Source organism: Peromyscus californicus, unplaced genomic scaffold (genome assembly GCF_007827085.1).
Source record: "Peromyscus californicus insignis strain IS unplaced genomic scaffold, ASM782708v3 Scaffold_10__1_contigs__length_136768540, whole genome shotgun sequence".
NCBI lineage: Eukaryota > Metazoa > Chordata > Mammalia > Rodentia > Cricetidae > Peromyscus > Peromyscus californicus.
Window position 1 is genome coordinate 18,734,393 of NW_026294391.1, and position 26,705 is coordinate 18,761,097.

The following is a 26,705-nucleotide window of genomic DNA, read 5'->3' on the forward strand; positions in this document are numbered from 1 at the left end:
GCCTTTCACTACATCTTAAGGTAACCAATGATTTCTGTGATTAATTTGTAGAAATCATTATTAGTTGCCCTGAAAAGAATAACTTCTGTGACCATGATAATGAAAAACTATTTAATTTTAAATCTTTTTTTATTTTTTTTGGCAGGGTCTCTCTATTAGATAGCGCTGGCTGTCCTGGAACTTGCTATATAGACTAGGCTGGCCTCGAACTCAGAGATCCAATTGCCTCTGACTCCCGAGTGCTGGGATTAAAGGCATGCACCACCACACCCAGTTTATTTTAAATCTTAAACTTCTACATTCTGAAATTATGAGTTGCTCAGGGATATGGAGTGGATCATATTATGTTACTGGGCAAGGCCATGTAGCAAGTACTCAAAGCTCTGTACTTAAATAGGTGCCTTTGTCTCCCCTTCCACATGAATTGTGTGCTTTTTCCTTGAAGGGACCCAATGCAGAGAACCTACCACTCCAGAAGGCTTTTTTCCATCCTATGTTTCCCTAGCAGGCCTTAAAAGGGTTTCCCCAGTGAAATGCTCTATCACTCTTCCCATATATGAGACAGGAACATGATCCATCTCCTTCACCATCCTGTAATGCATTACTTGTTTTCACACAAGAGAAATGAGTCATATTTCCTTTGGACACAGTCAGAAGCAGATTGATGTATTTCCCTCTCCTCTATTCTCTTATCTCAGCTTCCAGGTAAGTGGGCCATCTCATCTGAAGCATTTTTTTGAAGGAGAATGTTTTGATATTCCTCTTTTAAGGTGTGAGAGGGGCCTGGACCATGCTATCCCTCATTATGTCACCACGTACTTGCCACTACTGCTTGTCCTTGTGGCCAACCCTATCCTGTTTCACAAGACAGTGACTGCAGGTAAATCTTGGGGGAATTACTCTTGGTATATGGACACTAAGTACATCTGCATGCCTTGGACTCACATAAAAATACAGCTGTTTCCTTGGGAATTACGTACCACAGTTGACCTTATTTATCATTTTTTAAAAAACATGAACAGAATAGTTGGACAAACTGACCATGTTTAATAAGTGAAAATGTGAAAGCCTATTTGATATTTGTTTAACTAAAGACCATCAGTTTTAGTTGAGGCTTCACTTCTGTGCTGGGCTCCTGCAGAGTCTGCCTTTAGTATGGAGGGCCTGCAGGTGATTTTGTAAAATTGTAGAGGCCACATAGAAGTAGATAGAGCAAGAGGCAGATAAGGGAAGGGATCAGGTATGGATTCAGAGTCTAGTCATTCCTATGCACTCACTTGACCTATGCATTTTTTCAGATGTACAGGAACACAGGAAATGAATCCATTGCAAGGGTAAAATCTAGAAGAGAGGGAGATAGTGAGTCAGCAGAGGGACATACCTCTTACAGCTAGGATTAGGGACCTGTATCTCAGCCTTACCATCTCCTCAAGTGACCATGACTTGAAGCGAGTGCCCATCTGTCTCATGCTTCTGTGTATCTCTTGGGTAGAATGTGAATTAAGGCATTTGCACATTGGCCTTCACAGAAAGGTCATTTAAGAATCAGCAGTTGTTTGTAGAAATTTCTAAAGAGAGTATTTAAAGTCTCTATCACTAGTAATAAACTATTGATGCTTTAGATGCATCTTTTCCTAGCTGCTTTTAGATATAGTGCATTAAATACTATACTTTTTATGCTATAGTATCAGCAGTTGGTGAAGCTGAAAAATTTATTTATTTACTATATTTATGTATATGTGTGTGTGCCTACCTGAGTTTATATGCATTACATATCTGTAAAGGCCAAAAGAGGGCATCAGATTCCCTGGAACTGAAGTTACAGATGGTTGTGAACTGTCATGTAGTTGCTGGGAACCAAACTCCAGTCTTCTGCAAGAGCAGGAAGTGCTTTTAACCACTGAGGCATCTCTCTCCAGCTCTTGCTTGTAGAATTAAAATAATCTTTTAAAATATATTATTATTGATAGGAATTTCGTATCTTTGGATGAATTTTTTCTTAACTGCTTTTAAATATAGGATTTTTGTTTTAAAAATTACACACAAGTAGTTTTTTGTTTGTTTTGTTTTGTTTTGACAAAGCAGTGGAAATGCCTTGGCCAAACACTATAGTTTTCCAGTGGTTATATCTGTGTAGAGATACCAAGGGTCATTAATTCTTCTCTAAACATATATTCTAACTTGTCTTTAAGGAGAATTGTTAAAATTTTCAATATACTAAAATAATAAGTGTATATTATTTTAGAATGGACAAAACAAGCCTTTTAAAACACAGTACTTGAATGAATTCCTAATAAAATCAAGAGTTCAGTGAAAAAAATGATCAGTGTTAATTTCTCAGTTGTGACAAAAGTCCTGCATTTGTGCACGATGTTAACACTGGGAGAAGCTAGGAGAAGCTCTAGGTGTGTCGCAATTCTCTGGGCTCAGTAAGTTAAACGGACAGAGTTCAGTGGTAGAGCACTTGCCTAGCATGCATGAGGCCCTAAGTTTCATTCCAAGTATCACACAAATAAAAAGTTATTTCAAAGTATAAGTTTCTATGTATGTGTGTGTATATATGTGTACATGCACATGTGTATACTTTGGTATCTGTGAGGACTTCAGGTGCAACACTGTAATGACTGTTAGTAATGGGCTTTGCCTCATGCCCTTCTGGCTGTGTGTAAGAGTTCATATCTGCTTCGATTTTCTTCTCTATTATGGAGTTAATGTAAGTCATGAATGTTGTCTGACATTCTTCTACACCCCCACAGTGGCCTCTTTACTGAAAGGAAGAAAAGGTGTTTACACAGAGAACGAGAGACTGATGGGAGCCGTGATCAAGACCCGGTTTTTCAAAATAATGCTGGTGTTAATTGCGTGGTAACCTTTCTTCTAGTATTTTTATTGTTGGTTGTGTTAGTGGGAAGGATATGCCAACTTGTCATTTTACTTTTCCAAATGTGACTTGAGTGTTCCAATGGAAAGAATCTGGAAGGGAAATCTTTGAGACAATGCAAGATATTCCCTAAAGGAATGAACAAAAAACACAGGTCAGCAAATCCAGAACTCATATATTTTTATAAAACCTTTATGACAATTATGTACCAAACCCTGAGAATAAGAAGCTAAGTGTTCAAGTTTTTGTTTTGTTTTTTAAAGACAGATTCAGCCAGTTTTTCTTTTCTTTTATCTCCTCCTCCTCTTCTCTCTATTTTATTATTGTTTGAGACAATGTCTCACTATATACCCCTAGCTGACCCAGAACATGTTATGTAGACCCAGGTGGCCTTGAATTTTCAGTGATTCCTATGCCTCTGTCTTCCAGTTGCTAGGATTACAGACATGTACTGCCATGCCCAGCTATATGTTCAGTTTTCAATTTTTTTTTTTCAAGAGAGGCTTTCTCTGTGTAGCTTTGCGCCTTTCCTGGATCTTGCTCTGTAGACCAGGCTGGCCTCAAACTCACAAAGATCCGCCTGGCTCTGCCTCCTGAGTGCTGGGATTAAAGGTGTGCGCCACCACCACCTGGCTCAGTTTTCAAATATTTAAGCCGTATGCACCTGATATTTCGTCTCATTGCTGGGCTAACCAAAATAAAGGGACAGTCATGCTTTTTATTTTATGTATATAAGTATTTTGCTTGTGTGGAAGTGTATGTACTATGTGTGTGTTTAGTGCCCATGGAGACCAGGAGAGGATGTTCAGATTCCCTTGGAGTTACCATTTTGTTTTTGCTTTTAAAGACAGAGACAGGGTCTTATGAAGTTGCTCTGGTTAGCCTGGAACTCACAGAGATATGCCTGCCTCTGAAGTGCTGGGATTAAAGACATGTGCCACTGTACCCAGCAGGTACAGACGTTTGTGATCTATCTTGTGGGTGTTGGGAACTGAACCTAGATCCTCTGCAAGAACAGCAAGTACTTTTGACTGATGATTCATCTTCCTATGCCCTGGCTGTGTTTTATGAGTGTGCCCATCTGTCTTACTCTTGTCCCCACAAGTCCTGTGTCTTTAGGGAAAGGGTCAAGGCCCATCTTCAGTGTAAAGGCTTAGCTCACTCACTGGTGGGTAGAGAAGAAGCTGAGCAATTATCCCCTTTTGTGTCCGCCTTTGCACAAATATTTGCGGTTGATGCTTTGAAAGCATGTAGCAAATCGTATGTAAAAAGATTCTATCCAAGATGAAGACATCATGGGAGTGGGAAGAGGCAGGGTGCCGGGGAAGCTCTCAGGAATCCACAGGGATGACCCCACCTTGGACTGCTGGCAGTGATCGAGGGGGTGCCTGGACCGGTCTACTCTGGTGACTGGTCTAGTGAATACCCTAACTGTCATCATAGAGCCTTTTTCCAGTGACTGATGGAGGCAGATGCAGGGATCCACAGCTGGGCGCCAGGCTAAGCTCCATGAATCCAGTCGATGGGAGAGAGGAGGGATTCTGAAGGGACTTCCAGATCACGATGGGAAGACATGCAGAAATGACCGGCCACACTGGTGGAGACCCATGAACTGTGGACTAGTGGCTGTGGAGGCCACATGGGACTGGACTAGGCCCTCTGGTTACAGGAGACAGTTGTTTAGCCCGAACTGTTTGGGGGACACCTGGCCGGGGGATCGGGATCCATCTCTAGTGCATGGGTAGGCTTTTGGAAGCCTGGTGCCTGCGGTGTGGCACCTTGTGCAGCCTTGGTGTGGCAGGAAGGGGCTTGGACCTGCCTTGGCTCGGTGTGCCAGGCACTGCTGACTCCCCATAGGAGACCTTGATTTGGAGGATGTGGGGATGGGGGGTAGCTTGGGAGGGAGGGCTGAGGGGTGGGAGGAGGGAGGATCTTTGGGTGGTATGTAGGGTAAATAGAAATTTTCTTAATTAAAAAAAAAAAGAAAAAAAAAGATTCTATCCAAACAGTAATGAATCAGTACCATACAGAACATGTCAACTCTTTGTAGTATTAATTCCCCTGGCATGAGGACATTTCTTTAAATGCCCTCTGAGGAGAGGCCTAAATTATCTACTGCTTGTCATCCATTCACCTTGTTATTTCACATTCCAGGGACCTACCAAGACTGACATTTTAAAATTCCACATAAGGACTTGTTTTAAGTATTTTTCTACTGCTGTAATAAAAAAAGTCATGACAAAGGCAATTTATAGAAAGAAAGGTTTGCCAGGCAGTGGTGGCCCACGCCTTTAATCCCAGCACTTGGGAGACAGAGGTAGGCGGATCTCTGTGAGTTCAAGGCCAGACCATAGAGCAAGTTCCAGGACAGTCTCCAAAGCTATCGAGAACCCTGTCTCAAAAAACAAAACAAAAGAGAGAGAGAAGGATAGGAGTTCTTCACCATCATAGCAAGGAGCATGGTAGCAAGCAGACTGGCAATGCACTGGAGCAGCATCTCAAAGTTCACATCCCAGTTCACAAAATGGAAGCAAAGAGTCTCACTGAGAACGCTGTGGGCTTTTGAAACTTCACAGCTCACCACCAGTGACACTCCCCCTTCAACAAGGCCACACCTCCTAACCTTTCCCAAATAATTCCACCAACTGGGAGTCAAGTATTCAAATGGATGAGCCTACCAAAGCCATTCTCCTTTAAATTACCACAGGACTAATGAGATGGTTCAGTAAGTAGAGGTGCTTATGCTCAGTACTGACTACTTGATTTGATTTGATTCCTGCATCTCACAAGGTGGCAGGAGAGAACTAACTCCTAGAGATGTCCTCTGACTCCCCCTCCCCCTGCCCCTGCCCCCAAGCATGCATGCATCATCTCTCAGGTACACACAAATTCCGCATAAAATATCAAAATAGCATTTTGGTCTCCATCAAAAGTTTAGGTTACTTCTCAAGAAAAAGGAAAGAAAGATGGGGAGGGGAAACAGGGAGGAGAGGAGGGAGGGGAAACTGTGGTCAGTATGTAAAATAAATGAAAAAATGTTATTTAAATAAAATAAAATTTAAAAAAAGAAAAAGAGAGAAAGAAAGAAAGTCTTTAGGTTACCTCTCTTATGGAGAATGAGTTCTGGTTTGATAGAGGGTTAAACTTTACACCTTGATGTGATGTGGAGTGTTTCTACCAGGAGGACTATTTGAGGTCTGTGTTAGACCAAGAGAAGGATTTGTACTTCTTAAGGTCTTGGTAACAACTCAATTCCTTCCCACAAAAGTGGTCAAGTTGCTACCAAAAACTGGTACATATAGACCATGGTGAAAGTCACAATGAATTTCACTGAGTGCTTTCTTTACCTGTGGACCATTTTCTTCCCATCAGTTGGTTGTCCAATATCATCAATGAAAGTCTTTTGTTCTACCTTGAAATGCAACCAGATATCCGTGGGGGCTCTCTGAAACGCATCCAGAATGCAGCCAGGACCACATGGTTTATTATGGTAGGCCAATCTAGACTTATTTTTTCTTCTTGTAAAAAAAGAAAATCAATATGGAAAAAAAAAACATTCGAAGTAAAATGTATAAATGTATAACCAGTGCAAGATTTTTGGATTATCTCTATCATCCTGGTGTAATGCCAAGCTAGATTCAGTCACTGTATTATTGGATAGGCTCAGAGCTGGGATATAGCTGATGGTAGAGCCTAGCATTCAAGGGTTTCTGTGTTTGATCATCAGCACTGCAAAATGAGTGAGGGAGTGTGTGAGTGAATGCATAAACGAATGAATAAAAACTAGGCAATCTCTGTTAAGTTGCTCTGGCCTAGAGTATGAAGCATTTGAAGTTAACTTACAGTATCAAACTGTTACTCTTTTTTGCTTGTTTTAAAATTAGATAGTTTATTTTATGTTTATGAGTGTTTCAGAGGAAGACCAGCCACTGGGCTTACCAGGATGGAACGTATTATGTTGACCAAAGGTTGTCACTTTTCCTTTGACCTCCATGTGTCCTTTTGCCGTCCTTCCCAGGGAATACTGAATCCAGCCCAAGGACTTCTCTTGTCTCTAGCCTTCTATGGCTGGACAGGGTGCAACCTGGATGTCCACCCTCCCAAGATGGTGATTCAGTGGGAAGCAATGACTGCCTCAGCTGCCGAGGGCACATACCAGTCCCCTGTGGGCTCCTGCGTGCCCCATGAAAACCCCAGGAAGGTGGTGTGTGTTGGAGGGCACACTTCTGATGAGGTGCTGAGCATTCTGTCTGAAGGTAATGCCCTGTTGGCAAAGGAGGTGAACTGCAGAGCCCCCAGGGCCTCCTGGAAGTCCCTCATTAAGTTGGGAGGTGCAGATGGGAACCTACATGTCACTATACTCTTGCATTTCCTCTTGCACTTCTTTTCATTTTTTATTTATTTATCCACCTCTCCTCTTTTAGAAATCTATTTAATTGTATGTGTATGGTTGTTGCTTGCATGTATGTCTGTGCACCACATTCATACCTGGTGCCCATGGAAACCGAAAGGTGGGGCCAGAACCCCCTGGAACTAGAGTTATTTATGGGTGTTTGTAAGCTGTTATGTGGATGCTGGGAATTGAACGTGATTCTTCTAGAAGAACTGCCAGTGCTCGTAACCACTAAGCCAGTTCTCCAGTCCCTTATTTTTAAAACAAAATCTCACTATGAAACAAAAGCTAGTCTCTAACATTCAGTCCTCCTGCCTCAGCTGTTTGAGTGCTATTACAGGAATATACCACTATGTCCAGCTAATTGGTTGCTATAATTTCCTGGCAATCGAAGGAGAGAGGTTTAAAAACACTCAGGGGCTTAGTTTCCAGCACCCACATTGGGTTACTCACAATCGCCTGTAACCCCAGCTCCAGGGGATCTGATGCCCTCTTCTGGTCTGGGTGGGCACCTGAACACATGTACTCATAGATACACATAAATAAAAATAAATCTAAACAAACCTACTCAGGTACATCAGAACAATCCTGCCCATTCTCAGCTGGCCCATAGAGAATGGGTAGAAATAGCTGGTTTTGATGCTACACTCCTTATCACATACTGTTTCCAGAGCACCACCTTATTCTTAGCTAGCTGCTTCTACATTCTGCAGGCTGTGCTATGCACTTTAGAATGTTTAGCATCCTCTTTGATCTCAATTCACTAGAGTGTGACAATAAAAGCTCTTTACACATTAACAAATGTCTTCTGTGGGCATAATGTCCCCTGGGTCAGAAAATGTCTCCTTTGCAAAAGCTTAAAGAAACTTGCATTTTTGAACAGGTTGTCTGGGGTACATGCACATCCATGTACACACACACACACACACACACACACACACACACACACACACACACATGTCCAAAGACAAGACACAGCTCTACCAAACAACTTTGGTGTATTTTGAGAAACATGTGTGGAATTGGCTAGAGGAGTTCTATCTTTTTTTTTCTTTCCTGCTATTTCAATACGTGGAAGAAGATTCATTTTTGGGACAAGTCTGAGTGAGAAAACATGTAGATAAATCCATGACCTGACGCCCTGAACTGGTATTGAATGGTTGTATTGGAGAGCTCTAGAAGAAACAGAGAAGCTCTTTTGGCTGGACCTAAAAGATGGAGAAACCTTGTGTTTTGGGACTTTCTTTCTCTTTTTCTGGCTGTGCTGGAATGGAACCCAGGGTCTCATCCATGCTGGGCTATTACTACAACCCCAGTCATACCCCAGCCTTTAGGCTTCTGATATAGCCCCAGTAGTTCATGAAGGACAGGGACATACAAGTTCAGACTGCTGTCAGCATGCCAAGTTACTGATAGAACCTGGGGCAGGAGGCAAAAAGTTCCACCTAGTATTAGTTGTGTGTGTTTGAATTCCCATCCTGATGGCTCAAAACAACTGAGCGATTTTTGACACTATAATAAAATCCTACATTAACAATAAATCCCACTGCATCTGGTCCCTGCACCCTACCTCTCCCATCTCGAACAGAATTAACAAGGCCCTTCTTGTTTCTATTCCTTCCAGCTAGCTGTTGCCTAGGACTGTTGCTCATAGGCTGAAAGCTTTCAGAGTCTTTAAAAATGAACAAAGGTCCAACAGGAAAATAAACAGGGCCATTGTTCATAATGGCTGCTGTCTTAAGGATCCCTTCTTTGCTGATCTTTTTTCCTCTTTTTATAGTGCTTCGAATGGAACCCGGTGCGTTACCAATGGCAGATTATTGCTACACCACAGAACCACACCCTAAGTCCTGTCTCAATTTCTTTCAAAGCAAAGGAAGAGGTTCTGGCATAGTAAGGAAGACTGGAACCCCTCTACAGTCCCGAAAAAAAGACAGTCCATTGTGATATACAGCCCAAATACCATAGAATTTATCTTTTAAACGGTTTAGTGCATTTTGCTATATTCATGAAACTGTGTAGATGTTCCCACTATCTAAATTCAGAATATTCTTATCACTTGGAGGCTACATTTCCCATTCTTTTTTTTTTGAGCCTGGGTCTCATGTATCACAAATTGACATCAAGCTCACTCTGCAGCTGATGCTGACTTTTCCTGATTGTTCTGCCTCTACCGTGTGAGTGCTGGGATTAGGAGAGTGTACCACCATGCTCAGTTTACATGGTGCTGGGATTGAATCTGGGGCTATCTGCATGCTAGCCAAGCACTTTACCAACTGAGCTACATCTTCAGCCCTCTTCATTCCTGGCAGTCACTAATTTTTCTACATATATGAATGTTCTGCACATTTCCTATAAGTCCCATTATACAATATTTGCACTTTTCTGTCTGACTTCTTAGCCTAAAATCTTGAAAGTTCATCCAGTAGCAAACATCAGTACACAATTCTTTTTTAGATCAGTAATATTTCATAGTATAGATATACTCATTTTATAATTTTTTTAAATCAACTACTGTTGACTGTAAAGAACTCCACCAGGCCATGTATTAGGAACAGTGTCATGTCATGGGTTTGCAGCAGTGACCATAAACACTGCCCTCATAGTTTACTGGACAAATTCAAAGTAGTTAAAATTATTATTCTACTGAATTAATGGAGCAATCATTGAAAATATTGATTTGAGAAAAAAATTGGAGGAAAAGGAAAGCAAATGAAAGCAAAAGAATTTCTGTAAAAATAACAGTTATCAGGATGAAGGTGTAGCTAAGTAATAGAGCACTTGCCTAGCATGTACAAGGCCCTGGGTTCCACCCCCAGCACTATAAATATACAAAGGAAAACAATGACAATAGAATCTGTTCAATTAATTAATTAATTAAAAGAAAAGGAATAAAAGGCAGCTGTCAGTTTAGAGCCCACAGTAATGTATTGTTTGCTTATCTGCTGGGTGAGATAAACTTTTTGAGGCATTCTTCAGGCACAAAGTAAGTTGGAAAAATTAACCAAAAACATTTCCTGTAAAAGTATGAAGTGGAGTTGACACTTCCTTACCCTGAAAATAGCAAAATTAAAATCCTAAGATAAAGTGACCACCATTTTGTATGGTGACTCTGTGGAGGAATTTGCACACATGTTCTGCAAGGAACAAAAAGGGCTGGTATGCAGAAAGTAAATCACCTAAGTGTTTTGCTTCTTAGCATACTATTGTGCATTTTAAAAGATTTCCACATCTTTTTGGTTGATATTGTCCTGTATGGTCTAGCAATGTTTTAATTATTTCTCTGTGTAGTAACAAAAATTCTGAGAACAACTCTTAAGAGGAAAGGTTTAATTTGGTCTAGTTTTAGAAGTTTCTGGTAAAGGATGTATATTTATCTAATGAAATATTATTACATTATAAAAAGAACCATGTCTACCATTGCTTGGTCCTATTGCTCCAGGCCTGTGATGATGCAGAACACCATTTCTGGGGTTTAGTTGTTTGATATCTTGAAGTCATGGTAACCTGATGTCGGCAGACTATGAATGGAGAACTAGTCAGTACCGTAGCAGCCATGCTGAACTGTCTCCAGAGTCTTTTTTTCTTTATTAAGAATTTTTCTACTCACTCCACATGCTATCCACAGACTCCCCCTCCTCCCACCCCAAGCCCTCTTTCCCATGCCACCCCGCATCCTCACATCCCCCAAATTGAGGTCTCCCATGGGGAGTCAGCAGAGCCCAGCACACTGAGCCTAGGCAGGTCCAAGCCCGTTCCCACTGCACCAAGGCTGTGCAAGGTGTCACACCACAGGCACCAGATTCCAGAAGCCTGCCCATAGACCAGGGACAGATCCTGATCCCCCTGCCTGGGTGCCCCCCAAACAGTTTGAGTCAAACAACCAAAGATTTATTTGTTTATTATATGTACAGAAGAGGGCACCAGATCTCATTATAGATGGTTGTGAGCCACCATGTGGTTGCTGGGAATTGAACTCAGGACCTTTGGAAGAGCAGTCAGTGCTCTTAACCTCTGAGCCATCTCTCCAGCCATCTCCAGAGTCTAGATCTATCAATTCCTTCTCTTCATGGAGACCTGTAAGACAGAGAAGAAAACCCAAGGTTACCCAGGCTTGTTAGAGTTCACAGCTCAAACCCTTATCTGACTTAGGACAGATGGAGCTAGGTTCAGGTGGCTTTATTCCTGCAGCTTTGGCTTTGAGAGAGTTCTTATGCATCACTGTTCTGTATAGAGATGGGGGAAGGAAATGAAAGACCGGACACTCTCTAAAGCCATGGGACTTGGAGTTTGTCCTCAAGTGTGAAGTCATGTGGGAGTATCCTCAGCAAAGACCTTGATCACAAGCCACCTTATGATACCCAGCTGGGTCTTTTTGAACAAAACCACAAAAATCCCACATGAGTTCTCATGCACCCAAGATGAGTTCATAACCAGGGTGACCCTGTGAGAATCAAATCTTTTTCAAGTGCCTTCAGCCAGCCCCTCCTGCAGCAGTGCTATTCTGGAAGCTCTTAAAAGCCTTCCCAGCTGGTGCCGGGCCACTGTAGCCAGATGGTTTTCCTCCATTACTCATGATGGCACCCACACTCAAATCAGGGCCTGGCTGTAAGGTCCGTGGCCAAACATTCCTTTGTTCCCTTCTCTAGATTCTCTGAGGGGATCACATTTGCTCTGTCTTCATCACTCCTCTCAGATTCATCTGTATCTGCCCCTGGGGAAGGTCTGGCTGCTGTTTCCCTAACAGGCCACAGTGAGTGACTCATGTGCGTTAGAGTAATCCTGCAATATGGTGCTTGCCTCTGTCCAAATTGTTATTCTTTCTGCCCTCCTTAGGTCATCAGTCTTAATACTGCTCCAGCTTCCAAGGGCTCATCTCACTACTGTTGAGGCATTGACCCAACTGTATCCACTCACTATGTTTACTGAGTACTCTATTCTAGTAGAAGAAAGAAAAAAACTACAGAAAGTCCACAGTAATTATGTTATATGATATCCAAGTAGTGAGAAATACTAGGAACCAGAACTGATCAGGGTGCAGGAGATAGAACTCAGATGCAAAGAGCTTGCTTAACACATGCAAGGCTCTGAGTTCAATACGTAATTTGTTAAGAATAGGAGCCACTAGTCAGGGAGAGGGGTGGAGGACTGGTTTTTGATCAGGTAACCCAGAAGTTACCTATGGATGAGGTAACATTTGAATTGAGACCTGAAATAAAATACAAGGCAGAGTCATGAGAAAACTGAGAGATGCTTTGCAGGCAGACAAAGAGCTGTGGAAAGGCCCTTTGTAGGACCATGTCTTTAGGAGGAGGGGAAGGGTAGGTAGATCAGTATGCCTGAGTTTGATAGAAGTGACAGCTGAGGCTGCAAAAGTAAGCCAAGTCCATTGGTAAGGCTTAGAGACTGGAAGGCAGTCACTTGCCCTGTGCATACTGGGAAAGGCTTCCTTGCTTCCTGACTTCCGTCTTTGAATTCTCCATGCCCAGTTTATATCCTGGCTCATAGCCAGTGCTCCTGGGTATTTTGGGAGCAAAAGAATAAGTCTGCTGTTTGTTCCAAAGGATTTTGCTATCCGGAAGGAAGGAGTGCTAGTCAAGTGATTAAGTAGACCTGCAGGGTGACCCTTGATGAGAACGTTTTATTTTATCTTGCTTATTGAGCTCACTTCCCCACCATTTTTACTGTGTTGGGACTGCTTTCTGTAAGACATGTCATATTCTAAAACAAAGGAAAAACTGATTAGTAAGAAAATAGAACATACCAGAGAACAATGCTGAGATCCAAGGAAAGCCCGGGGAAATGAACCACGTGAGGCTACTTAGGCTACTTGTTTGCCTTTGAGCTTCTTAGCTGGAAACTGTAGAGAGAATGTGAACAGCTACAAAATTCATTATTCTGAAGAAAATCTAGCAATAGCTCTTAGAAACAAAATACAGCTAGCTTGCTCTCATGTGCACTCATGCGTGTGCTCTCACAGGTCCCAGACATGAAGGCCAGTGAGAAAGGTCACCTTCAGCTTCGCAAGAAATGAACACCAAATAACTTAGAGCTTATTTGGATGTGTGCACTATGCCATATGAGAAACATCATTTGTCACTTAGTCATTGCATCTACGGCCCCAGTTTATGACCACAACAAGGAAACTGGCTTGGCAAAGCATTATCAGGCATGTGCTGTTTTATGTTGGGTCTTGATATGCGTTTAAATTACAACCTTTGAAGGTTGGAGAGGCTGTTTTGGGTACTTCCAGGTGCTGAAGGACAGGAACTGCAACCTTAAGACTGGTGGCACTGTATGTGAGGACAAGAGGGAGTTTTACAGAGGGCGTAGATTCCTTCCCTCTGGGGCTTCCTGGAGCTGAGTGCAGGTAGCCAGGCAGGAGGACCTACTGTCTATGTCACAGCTTCCTGTGAATGGACTCTGTCCTTTGTTTATACTTCCCAGAGGATGCATCCAGGGCTCTAGGGCCACCTTAATTCAACTGTCACATTTCCTCAGGAACCATGTGTCAGCTGCCTGAAATGATTCTTTAAAGTTTATTCCATTTTTTTCTCTGAATGAATGAATTAAATGTAGTAAGGGATGATACAGAGGGTTTTCCCCCTCCTTTTTATACACACACACACACACAGAGGCGATATACATAGTAATTATTTTTTTTGAGACAGAGTTTCTTTGTGTAGCCCTGGCTGTCCTGGAGCTTGCTATGTAGACCAGGCTGACCTTGAACTCAGAGATCTACTTACCTCTGCCTCCCAAGTGCTGGGATTAAAGCTACACCTGGCCTTAGACTTTAGATGCTAAGGTTTGACTAAGATTCTCAATCTCTCTCTCTCCCTCCCTCCCTCCCTCCCTCCCTCCGTTCCTTTCTTCTTTAAAGAAAAAGAAAGACAAAAATCTCATTTCGTTGTTGAGTACTACAAACATTTTCTGAAGTTGATGGAAGGCTTTCTAGGGGCTGGCAACACTGCTCAGTTAGTAGACTGCTTGACTAGCTAGCATAAGGCCCTGGGTTCAGTCCCCAGCACTGTATAAAATTAATATGATGGTACATGTCTGTTATTCTAGCACTTTGGAAGGGGAAGCAGGGGGATTGGAAGTTCAAGGTCATTCTTGACTATGTATCAAGTTTGAGTCTACTTGTGACCCTGTGCCAATAAAACAAGACAAAGCCCTCTGGGACCTCAGCTCCAACACAGCCTGCTTCTTTTCTTCTCCAGGTTCTGATGCCAGCACTGTTGAAATCCATACTGCAACTGGGACCTGCAACATAAAGGAAGTTGACTCCATTTCCCAAGCTCAGGGGGACCTCTGAGGGCATGGGGTAGGGGTCAGACACCCCTACTTTTCAGGCTCTGTGTCTCATCGTTTTGGATTGTATTCCTGCCTTCCTTCCTTTCACAGTGCTGCCACAATGTAGCATCCTCCAAATCCTATTCTGGTCACCACAATGGAGTTCCCTGAAGACGCGCTTTACGCTAGGACAAGCAACACACCAGAACTTGGAAATGAAAATTCCTTCCAGAACATTCAGTGTCACCTCTTGACTCTTAATAACCATTTGGACTTTTTCTGAAGCCAGCTGTAATGCTAAGTGTGAGATCCAAGTCCTTGAGAAAATAGTTAAATAAAGTCTTTGTGACTAAATCCATTTTGACGTGGATTCTATCCAAACAACCTCTAGTCAGTGGTCTTCTGGAAGGTTTGAGTGGTGTGGGACACAGATAAGGCCAACAGAACAGACTGGGAGTGGATCACTGGGAGGTATGAAGCAGGTCTTTCTCTAGTCCCAGTAGGATGGGAGTGCATCATATCTTCCATATAGCTGTCCCTCCTATGCTGTGTCAAGCAGTAACATAGCCTAAGGACTCCCTGGAGCTATGATCATTGCTGTGTGCCCACCTTTCCCTCAGTTAAGGTAATACATGTAGCTGGGCACAGTAATTCATGTATGTAACACTACAAAAGTTGAGACAGGAGTATTGGCTTGAGTTCACAGACATCCTGAACTACCTAGGGAGTTTAAGGCCAGCCCTGGGCTACTAAGTCTTCATCACAAAACCCAAAACCAAACCAAAACAACCAACCAACCAACAAAACAAACAAAAAAAAAGAGGAAAAAAATCTAGCCATTTGTCTCTCTGGAAAAAGAAATCTAAATATCTATCTGTATGCATACAACATGTACACACACAGATACACATGTTTTCTCTTTTGTTCTTTGCAAAAATGTTGCAGCATGCACTAGGGGTACAAGCCACTCTAGTATGTATATAGAAAAGCAACAAATACTTTCTCAGCACATCACAGACAATTCTGCCATGTAGCATCTTCTAACCTATCTACATTAGGACCCTTTAGAATTATCAAAAGATGGTGAAACTTTGGCATGTGTCATTTTGAGGTCACAAAACTATAGGTAGTTTCCCAACACAGTGTGACTCTGCTTCTGGTAGCTGTTGCCTAGTGATTTCTGGGTAATGATGCCTCTTCCTTGACAGACCTCACTCACTTTGCTCAGTATTCTGAAGGAGATGTTAAAGAGAGATTTCCCAGCGGCAGCTGCATTTTTAATCTCAGTAGAATTCTGTCTGACCCCTCCCCTAGCATCAGGAGCCTCTCCTGTATGGGTATTTCCTCCCACATCATTCTAAAAGGACAGAGGTAACTATTTGGTGTTCCAGCCTCCATTGCAGCTAGACACATGTAAACAGAACCAGTCTCAGGTGTCTCCACATTCTTGAGTTGCAAGCCTATCAGGAGATAGGCATTAGAGGCACCTCTGCAAAAGATGTTGGCAGCAGTCTGGGCTGGTGTGTGCCTCTAGGGGTGGGTCTAATGTCCAGCATGAGAGTGTGAACAGCACTCATTGCTCTCTGTTATCTTCTTGGGGCCAGCCTTGCTACTTGATTTCAGCTGGTTCTGTCTAGTTTACCTCTAACCTGTTCTGCAGAGATCGCCCCCCTCCAGAGCTGTCTCCATCCTCAATTTTCCTTTGACAGGCATTGTTGAGTCAGGTTCAACAAGATCCCTTATTGCTCTGCTATCCAGTCAAGACAATGCTTCCCAATTACCCACCTGACCCTCATGGACTGGAGATTTGCCCATGTGAACTGAGACAGGGTTGTGCTGAGAGGTCACTGTGTAGCCAATTGCCAGACAGAATTAGGCCCTACAGACAGAATCATGCGCATCAAATGTGTTGATTCCAGATCACTGAGGGAGTAGACAAATAAATGATACAGCGACACACACGTTTTTTTAAAAAAAGAATTGTCTTGTTGTGTGTGAGTGCTTTGCCTTCATGTATGTCTATGCCTGGTGCCCACAGAGGTCAGAAATGGGTGTTGGATCACCCGGGACTGGAGTTATAGATTATTGTGAGCCACCATTGTGGGTGCTGGAAACTGAATACAGGTCCTCTGTAAGAGCAACAAATGCTTTTAACTGCTAAGCCATGTCTCCAGCTCCACACTGTGGGAGTCTGAGCTATTCTTGCAGCTGGTGGCTATATGGTGATGTAGTTATCATTTTGTTATTGTTTTAAAGATGGAAGATGGTAGAATATCCTGGGAAGATAGGGGGTAATAATCCATTGTTGAGAAAGTGACGATGATGGTGATGACAATGACAATGGGAGGGAGGGGATAGTGTGATGGGGGTGAGAGGGGTGAGAAAAGACAGAACTTAGATGTAAAACCAGGGCTTTGCATTAGTCTCTGAGGAATTCTGCTATCACAGGCAAAGCTGCAAGTGGAGTTGTGTGGAAGCTGGGTGAAAATATTGGTAGTTTCCATTGGGTTTTAATGTTCTATTAAGGATTCTGTTTACTAACCCATTTATTGTCATTTTACTTACCCCATAAACAACCTTTAAATAGTTCACTCTCCTCACTTCAGAATAAGACCTCACCACCTTTCTCACCATCTACCACTGTGCTGTTACAGCAGAATGTATTCATTCAGCTAATTTCCTATATAGTGCCTCTAAAGACATAGGATAATTATACTCCTAGCCACAGATCCCATTCTGCTGAGCATTAACTTCACAGTCTAATAGGTCAAGTCTATGAATCCCATCATTTTCTGTGCCTCAATTGTTCCTTGCCTTGTCCACATCATTCTTCAAATAAGTCACAAGCTATGCCTTGCTTGCCTTACTATGGATGAGACAAGTTACGTAAGAAGTACTGCAACTGGGAAAATGGAGTCTTTTTTGAAAAAGATTTTAAATTTTCATTTTATGTGTATGAGTTTTTGCCTGCATTTTTGCTTGCATTTATGTCTCTATACCACATGTGTGCAGTGCCCACAAAGGTTGGAGGAGGGTATCAGATCCTCTGGAACTGAAGTTACAGATAATTGTTTGTAGACGAATTGCTAAATGGTCTTATTTAATAAAAACCGAGAGCCAGATATCGGGGTTGAAATGTGAGAGATCAGAGGAATAGGAGAAGCCACAAGCTAACCTCACCTCACTGACACCTCAGTCTCCAAAGATACCTACTTCCTGTATAAATTTTATTGGGGGACACAGTATATTGGGGGACACAGTACATCACCACATTTCCCCTTTTTATCTAATAAAAATAATAATAAAGTTATAACTAATATAAGAAAAACTATATACAATAAGTACAATAACTATATATAATATATACAAGCAATAAATACATCAACAATGTCTAGTCCATTTGCATTTGACAAATTCAGAGAAAATATTCCATTATCTATCCTATTTTGATGAGTCCAAAATGTACCTAATTCTCTTCCTATCCTATCTTGTATTACCAACAGAAAACTATCTTTTGGTATCTTTCAAATTTATACACTTAACACCTCTTAGTGAGTTTCTTTTCTGAATTTCTTAACAAGGAAAACTATAACCATCTAATCTTCAACTCCCTCAGAGACCTGAGAGGGAAATAATATTACCTAGTAAAACAGGAAGTGCAAACAAGCAACTTCCAAAATATGTGAGTTATGACAGAAACAGCCAGCTGCCTGGACAGTCACCTGAGGTTTCTCTGCAATGTTGGGGCATCATCTTCGGCCTACAGTCTTAGCATATCTGACAGACTCATTTGTGAAGCAGGATGTATGCAAGGCTTGACCCCACTTTTGGTGCGAGTATTCCATGTCCCAGATAAACCTGAATTCCTCCAGTGTCCTGTCATGATTCAGGATTTTAAATTCCGGAAATTGCTGGTATTTTTGGAATTCAGCTTCCCATTCTTCTCAGCTTGTAGGTGGCTTCATCTTTATTCTCCTTTATTAAATGCCAGTCTACCATTGAGAAGCCAGACTCCATCAGCATAGTTACTCTTCCAAGAATAACTGCTCCAGCTACTGTTCCACTGCACACCAGGAGCCTTTGGTCTACTGCCTGCTCACTGCCTTTGAAGGAAGGGGCACTGTACCTTTTCCGGATTGCATAGCCACTTCAGCAATAGTGCCATATTGCCCTGGCCTCAGAGGATGCCTATTACCAAAGCTGCAACCACACTTGTCTTTGCAAGGATTGGTAGTCCTTTGTTTTGTGTCCTGTTTGTTCATTTTGGACAGCATACTGTCAGCAGTCAATGCAAGGGCACTTTCTTGTCCAGTGGTTAACTTTTGCCACAGTGAAAGTAAACTCCATGTGGAGGTTCTTCAATGCCCATATTTTCTCTGGAGTAGATTGGTGCTGCCAGGAGCAGACATGTCTCATAGTCATAAAAAAAAGAAAAAATCGTTATTAAAATATCTTAAATGCCATATTCTGAAGATCTCTGAAGGGTTTGAAGATGACCTATCTATCTAAAATATATCTCTGTTTGACCTTGAAAACATACCTAATATGACTACAAGATCGATTGTAATGTCTAACTACTAACTTTCATTTCTCTATATCCTAATAGTTGATAATCATAACTTTCAAGGATTAGCAAATTGCATTACATTGTTAAATGAACTGTATAGGTACAATATCTTGAACAAGATTATAAATACCCATACAGTATTTTTTAACAAAATCAATCTCAAATTTGTATCAATATACATAATTTATATACAATATATAAAAATCCAATCCAATGTAAAATACTTAAAACTAGTAGCTGCTTTCTAAAAGTAGATTCAATAATCTACCTTTTCATCTTATCATATCTATATAAATCAATCTCAAATTTGTAGCAATATACATAATTTGTATACAATATACAAAAATCCAATGCAATGTAAAATATTTAAAACTACTAGTTGACTTTTAAAAGTAGATTCAATAATCTACCTTTTTATCTATATCATACCTATATCCTCTCCTTTTTCTTTTCAGAGTAGATTCAATAATGTACCCTTTATTCTATCATTTCTGTATCTTTTTTTTAGGGGTGAAAACCTGAGAGATCAGAGGAATAGAAGCCACAAGCTAACCTCACCCATTGACACCTCAGTTTCCAAAGATACCTACTTCCTGTATACCCATGCCTATATGCCTTTCTGTTCTGCTCTATCATTTGCTCTCTCTCTCCAGCTACATCGCTTCCTCTTCCTGCTCAGCTGCGTCACTTCCTGTCTGTCTGTACAGACCTCCAGACCTCTATGGTTAATACTGGGATTAAAGGCGTGTGTCAACCATGCTTGGCTCTGTTCCCAGTGTGGCTTTGAACTCACAGAGATACAGACAGATCCCTGCCTCCCGAATGATAGAATTAAAGGCGTGTGCTACCATTGCCTGACTTCTATGTTTACTATAGTGTCTGGCTTTTTCCTCTGATCCTCAGATAAATTTTATCGGGGGACACAGTATATTGGGGACACAATACATAACCACAATTGTTAACCACCATGTGGGTACTGGGAAACAAACACAGGCCCTATACAAAAGCAACAAGTGCTCTTAACCATCTTTCCAACCCCAAACCTGGAATCCTTCTTAAGGACATATTTTATTCCCTTGATATGCCTTCCTGATACATCCCATGACTGACTTCCAGGTATCCATCATTACTCAAGAGTCAGGTGCACACTGTGAAATGAAGGACATTCTCGCTCTCTCTCTTTTTTTTAACAATTTATTTTTATTTTATGTGTGTGGGTGCTTTGCCTACACATTCATGTCTGTGCACTATGTATGTGGGTGCATTGCCCACAGAGGCCAGAACAGGGTGTTGGATCTCCTGGGATTGGAGTACTAGATGATTGTTAGATGCCATGTGGGTGCTGAGAATTGAACCAGGGTCCTCTGGAAGAGCAGGTAGTGCTCTTAATTGCTGAGCCATCTCTCCTTCCCCTATGAAAGATATTCTTGATTAGCTTTAAGAACAGTATCAAGATGAAGTTAATCAACAAGTCAAAAAAACAAAACAAATAAAAAACTAAAAACAAAAAACCAAACTCTCCCCCTAAATCCCCCCAAAAACAAAAAATAAAAACAACCCCCAAACAAACAAAAAACACCCCCAAAACGACCAACAAAATAAAAAAAAAACAAAGAACCAGCCAGGTGTTGTGGAGCACCCCTTTAATCCTAGTACTCAGGAAGCAGAAGCAGGTCGATCTCTGTGTGTCTGAGGCCAGCCAGGACTACACAGTGAGACCTTGTCTCAAAACAATAGCAACAAATAAATAAAACCACTAAGAAAGAACCAAACCAAAACTCAAATTCCCAAAGAGACAGGTATAGTGACATAGACCTATAATCCTATTACTTGAGAAACTGTGGCAGAAGGATCACAGGTTCCAGGTCAGCCTGCCTAAATAAACAAGCAGCAATTTAAAAAGGCAGAGATAGAGAGAAAGACTGGCATCATGGTGCATGCCTTTAACTCTAACTAGCACTCAGGGGACAGTTGATCTCTTATGAGTGAGAGGCCAGTCTGGTTTATATAGTGTGCTCCTGGCCAGTCAGGACTACATAGAAAGACTCTGTACCAAAAACAACAAGCAAGCAAGCAACCTCCCAAAGAATGGGAGAGATCTTCGATGAAGCTTAGATTATCAAAATAAAGATAGTGGAACCATCCATGGAGGAGGGAAAACTCTGTTGCAGTTTTATAATCACTGTAGCAGAGGGGTTCATCGATCCAGAAATTTCTGTATAAATCCTAAGCTACATGGTCCCAAACTTCTCGTATAATAATGCAAAGAAACTTGGATATTAAGCTATCCAAGTAACTGGCATTGTTTCTGAGACAACTAAAGCTGGGTCACATACATATGAGTTTACCCTGAAGATTTTGCTGCATGCTCTGCTGAGGCCCCACCTGTGTTCTTCAAGGTTCTTCCCAGGGGCTTCCTAAATCTTTTGAATGTGGGTGCTCAAAGCTTTACCGAAGCTCTTTTGGATACAAGCTCTCCCAACTTGGCAGGGGGTAAAAAAATAGAGAAAAAAATAAGCAGACAGGACTTCAGACAACTATTGGGAGTCAGGACATGTTCTTCCTATATTTTTCATTTACTTATTTCTTCTTCTTCTTCATCCTCCACCCAACCCTCCCTTTCTCTTTATTCTCTTGTCTTTCTGAGACAGAGTCTTTTTAAAAAAATAATTTATATTTTTGTGTGTGTATGACTGTTTTGCCTGCATGTATGCTTGGTGCCTGTGGAGGTTAGAAGAGGGCACTGGATGCCCTGGAACTGGAGTTACAGGTGGTTGCGAGCCACCATGTGTAATTGAACCCTGGTCTGCAAGAGCAGCCAGTGCTCTTAACCACGGAGCCATCTCTCCAGCCCCTGAGACAGGGTCTTATTCTGTACCCCAAGCTGGTCATGAAGTCAGGATCCTCCTGTTTTAGCCTCCTGAGTGCTGAAATTACAGGTGTGCACCACCAGAATTTTCAAAATTTAGTCTGATATCACCAGTTAAAGACATGTATAGCCATATGCCTCATAGGTTTTGGTCAATGATAACCTCATATGTGATGATAATCCCTAAGATTATATTACTTTTTTGTGTAGGTTCACTTGATTTTCGCAAGATATTATAGTAGGTTTTCCTTAGGTGTGTGATGATGCTATAAACTAGACTACAAGCCATGAAAGTGAACAGTACATAAAATTACAGTACCTGACTACTGAGTTGTTGGTTATGCATCTATCATACTGTTTCTCATAATTTTAGAATTCATCTCCTTATAAACCTCATACATCTCCTATTTATTGCATCTTTTGGTTGCATCATTTCCTCCTGTGTTAAATGTAATCTTGTGTTGTTTTGTTTGTTGTGGACCCTATAGCACTAGGTATACTATTGGCCAGTCTGTCTGCCTATCCGTCCATCCACCCACTCCCTTCACCATTATCTCCTATCTTATGTTATTAACTACGTCAATAGCTATCTTTGTACTTTTTGCCACAGGTATGTAGTAGACTACACCATATAAGTTTATGCAAGCATGTTTATTCCATCTATATATCAACAATTGTCTATCACACCAAGCAATCAATCATATCATTTAACCATTTGGATTATGTGAATTTATCTTATCATTTAGTTAATCAGCCAGTCATCTCTACTATTTGAGTTATGTGTGTCTATCAAGCAATTGTTCCATCAGTTATTTTTCTAACATTTATCTAGGCAGCAGCATAGACCTCATAGGTCTGTGCATACACATGGGTGTTCACATAGAGATGCAATTCATAAATGACACATTTTCCAGAACCTACCCCTGTTCTTAAGTGATAGACACATGACTGTTTAGGATTTGGCCTTTTTGGGAACTTAAGCCATAGGTAAAGGCCTTGTATACTCTCGACACCCACAGGCAATTATTGACAAAAGCCCTGATCCAAGAGGGGCAAAGAGGGCCCTTTGCCATTGGTTCTGTCCCGTTATGGGAACAAGCTAGGATAATAGGGAAATGACACCACGACTCTCTTTGTGATGCATCAGCACTGTAAAAAACTAGAGACAAAACAAAGACTATTGCTGTGCTAATTTTACCTTGTCTAATTCACTACCTCCTTCGCATGACAAGAATGTTAATATCCACCAGCTAATTAAATGTGAGTGTATCAATTCATTAAAAGGACATAAAGAAACATGTGGTTGACTCTGGTATACAGAAAATATCCACAAAATGCTTGCTTTTATTATTGATATTTTTCTTTAGAGACAGGGTCTCTGTAGCCCTGGCTAATCTGGAACTCTATATGTAGGCTGGCCTTGAACTCACAGAGATCCTTTGCCTCCTTAGTGCTGGGATTAAAGGCATGTGTTACCATACCTAGTCCATAAATGCTTGTTTTTAAATGTTTCACACAGTGCAGTATTCAACATCCACAGGCACCATGCTCTATAAATATATTCTTCATTTTTGCATACAAAAATACATTTATTTTTAAGTGATTTTATTATTATTATTATTATTATTATTATTATTATTATTATTACCAAAGTTTCCCCTTCATCTTTTCCTCCCAGCTCTCCCCCACTTCCCTTCTCCCTTAGATTAATTCTCCCTCCATTTCCCTTCAGAATGGGGCAGGCCTCCCATGGATATTAACAAAACATGGCATATCAAGTTGCAGAAAGACTAAGCATCTCCCCTTGTATTAAGGCTGGGCAAGGTAACCCAGTACGAGTAGTAGGGTCCCAAAAGCCAGCAAAAGAGTCAGAGACAGCCCGTGCTCCCACTGTTAGGAGTCTCACAAAAAGATCAATCTACACAACTGTAACATTTATGCAAAGGGCCTAGGTCAGTTCCATGCAGGCTCCCTGGTTGTCAGTTCAGTCTTTTTGAGCCTCTATGAACCCAGGTGAGCTGATTCTATGGTTTTTCTTGTGGTGTCCTTGACCCCTCTGGTTCCTACAATCCTTTCTTCCCATCTTCCACAGGATTCCCCGAGCTCTGCCTAATATTTGGCTGTGGGTCTCTGCATCTGTTTCCATCAGCTGCTGCATGAAGCCTCTCTGATGACAACTGGGCTAGGAACCAATCTATGAGTATAGAAGAATATCATTAGGCATCATTACTGTGACATTTGTTCTTCAGTCATGTTTGGTTCTATCCTAGGTCTCTGGGCTATCCAGCTGCTGGGTCCTGGCCATACAGGCAGTTTCATGGGTAGGATCCCTCTTGTGGCATGGGTCTCAGGCTGCACCAGTCATTGGTTGGCCACTCCCACAATTTCTGCTCCACTTTTATCCCTAGCACATCTTGTAAGCAGGACAAATTGTAGGTCAAAGGTTATATGGCTGGGTTGGTGTCCCAATCCTTCTACTGGAAGTCTTGCCTGGTTACAGGATATGGCCAGGTTGGGCTATGTGTCCCTTATTGCTAGGAGTCTTAGCTGGGGTCGCCCTTGTAGATTCCTGGGAATTTCCATTGCATCAGGTTTCTACCTCACCTTGTAATGCACTCCCTTTCCAGTCATCTCTTTCAGTACTCTTTCCCTCCATCCCCCACCTGATCCCTTCTGTTCTCATCCCCATCCACCCCCTTAATATTCATATGCACCATGCTCTGAGTATAATTTGTCTAATTCCTATTCAAACTTCCATTGTAGAGGCTGTAAGAAAAAATTGTTCTACTTTGAAATTTTTTCTTTTGTTTAGATCTTGGCAACTATCCAAGATTTGTAAGCGCTGTAACTACACAGGTGCTAGGATTATAGGTGTACACGTTCACTGCCACAGTCATATCTTTTTTGTGGTGATAGGAGTTGAACCTAGGCCTCATACATGCTAGGCAAATGTTCTATCACTGAGGTATATTCCTAGTCTATGCTTTGCCTTTTAAAGACAGTCTTTGTTTGTTTGTTTGCTTTTTATTTGCCTGTATGTTTTCTTGAGAAAGAAAGTGTGGAGTTGAAAGAGTGGGGAGGTGGGGAGGATATGGGAGGAGATGAGGGAGGGGAAACCCTGATCATAATGTATGTATGAAAATAACTTTATTTTCAATTAAAAATAAAATTTAAAACTACTTAAAAGAATACAGCTAGCCTAAAGTAAAAGCAATATATAGGCTTCCTTTGTGTAACAAGCTACTAGAATATCCAGGGGCTGCTGTCAAAGCTTGTATGGATGCTGCCTGATATCAGTGCAGCCATCTTGAGTCATGACCATTATGATTATCTCTGAAAGACCCTCATTGGTTTTTTACTGCATGGTTTCTACTTAACTATAAATAAACCAAATCATCAGAGCAACAGCCTGAGGCGTTATTAATGAACACCTGTAACAGGGATGTGCTTCTTTGTTTTGTTTTGTTTTGTTTTTCGAGACAGGGTTTCTCTGTGTAGCTTTGCGCCTTTCCTGGAACTCAGTTGGTAGCCCAGGCTGGCCTCAAACTCACAGAGATCCTCCTGGCTCTGCCTCCCAAGTGCTGGGATTAAAGGCATGAACCACCACCGCCTGACTGGGATGTGCTTCTTTGATAGTGGCAGACAGTGGAAGATGTACATCCCAACTAGAATGATGTTATTTCTGTTCTGGCCCTTATACCCATTTCTGACCCAAATGGCAAGATCCAACTGGTCTTATTGTCACTTAGCACCTCCCTTCTATCAGCACATCATTCAACATGTGGCATTCTGTGCAAGGCTAGCTCTGCCTGCCACTCTTTGGTGTCTTGACAGCTGAGGACTACTCTGCTGCTTTGCTCTGAACAACTCCACATTTGGCAGCCTGTATCCTTTCCATATTTAATGAAGCAAGTCTGCTAAGAAGTATCTACATTATTTTCTTCTTGAGAAAACAGTGCTATATGAGTTTGAAATGTTCCCCACAAGCTTATGTGTTTGAACATCTGGTCTCCAGCTGTTGATGCTGTGTTGGGAAGTTGTGGAACCTTTTGGGACATGGGGCCTGATTTTCAGGTGAGCTTATTGGTTACCACCTGTCCAATTCAGGCCTGTGCCCCTTCCTTGATCTGTCAGAGACACAAGCATGCTGCCTCACACTCCTGCTATTGTAGCTAGGGCTCCAGTCACGCTGTCTTCTTCACCATGCTAGACTGTGATATCCTAAACCCTTAGCTAAATCAATCATTTTCCCCTTAAGTTGTTTGGTCAGGTGTTCTCTCACAGCAATGAGAAAAGTATTTAATACATAGAGTTCTCTCTTCATTTGTCAGGAGTTTCCAGGCAAAACAAAAAGAAAACAAACAAAACAAAACCAACAACAACAAAAAAAACAGTCACTATATTCTCTAATATAAAAAAGAATTTTATTTTATACACTGAGTATCATTTGTTGGTTCTATTTTGAAACAAATGAACTATGATACAGATGGTAATTTTGTTTTCTACAAGCATGATGAGTGAGTGGGAGTGGGGGCATAGAGGACAGATAGGAGGGTCAATGTTGCTTAAAATGTTGACAAACTACACCTGACACAGACAGTAAAAACTACAGAAGCCAGTAAGTTGTGGGCAGACATTTTTGCATTCAACAGGAAACGGAATGAAGAGAAAAGATTGAGGGAGGAAGGCAGGGAGGGAG

At 41.6% G+C, this 26,705-nt stretch overlaps 1 protein-coding gene across 1 annotated transcript in view; it reads left to right on the plus strand.

Annotated features, from left to right (window-relative positions):
• The window catches only part of Gpr143 (G protein-coupled receptor 143), a 30,186-nt gene extending 15,307 nt beyond the window's left edge, over positions 1-14,879 (plus strand). Inside the window, exons 5-9 of the mRNA XM_052712183.1 lie at positions 771-880; positions 2,757-2,865; positions 6,254-6,371; positions 6,900-7,137; positions 14,498-14,879. Of these exons, the coding sequence (XP_052568143.1) occupies positions 771-880; positions 2,757-2,865; positions 6,254-6,371; positions 6,900-7,137; positions 14,498-14,592 (670 nt within the window). The 3' untranslated portion in view covers positions 14,593-14,879. The remainder of the gene's footprint in view (positions 1-770; positions 881-2,756; positions 2,866-6,253; positions 6,372-6,899; positions 7,138-14,497) is intronic.
• Positions 14,880-26,705: the final 11,826 nt, after the last annotated feature.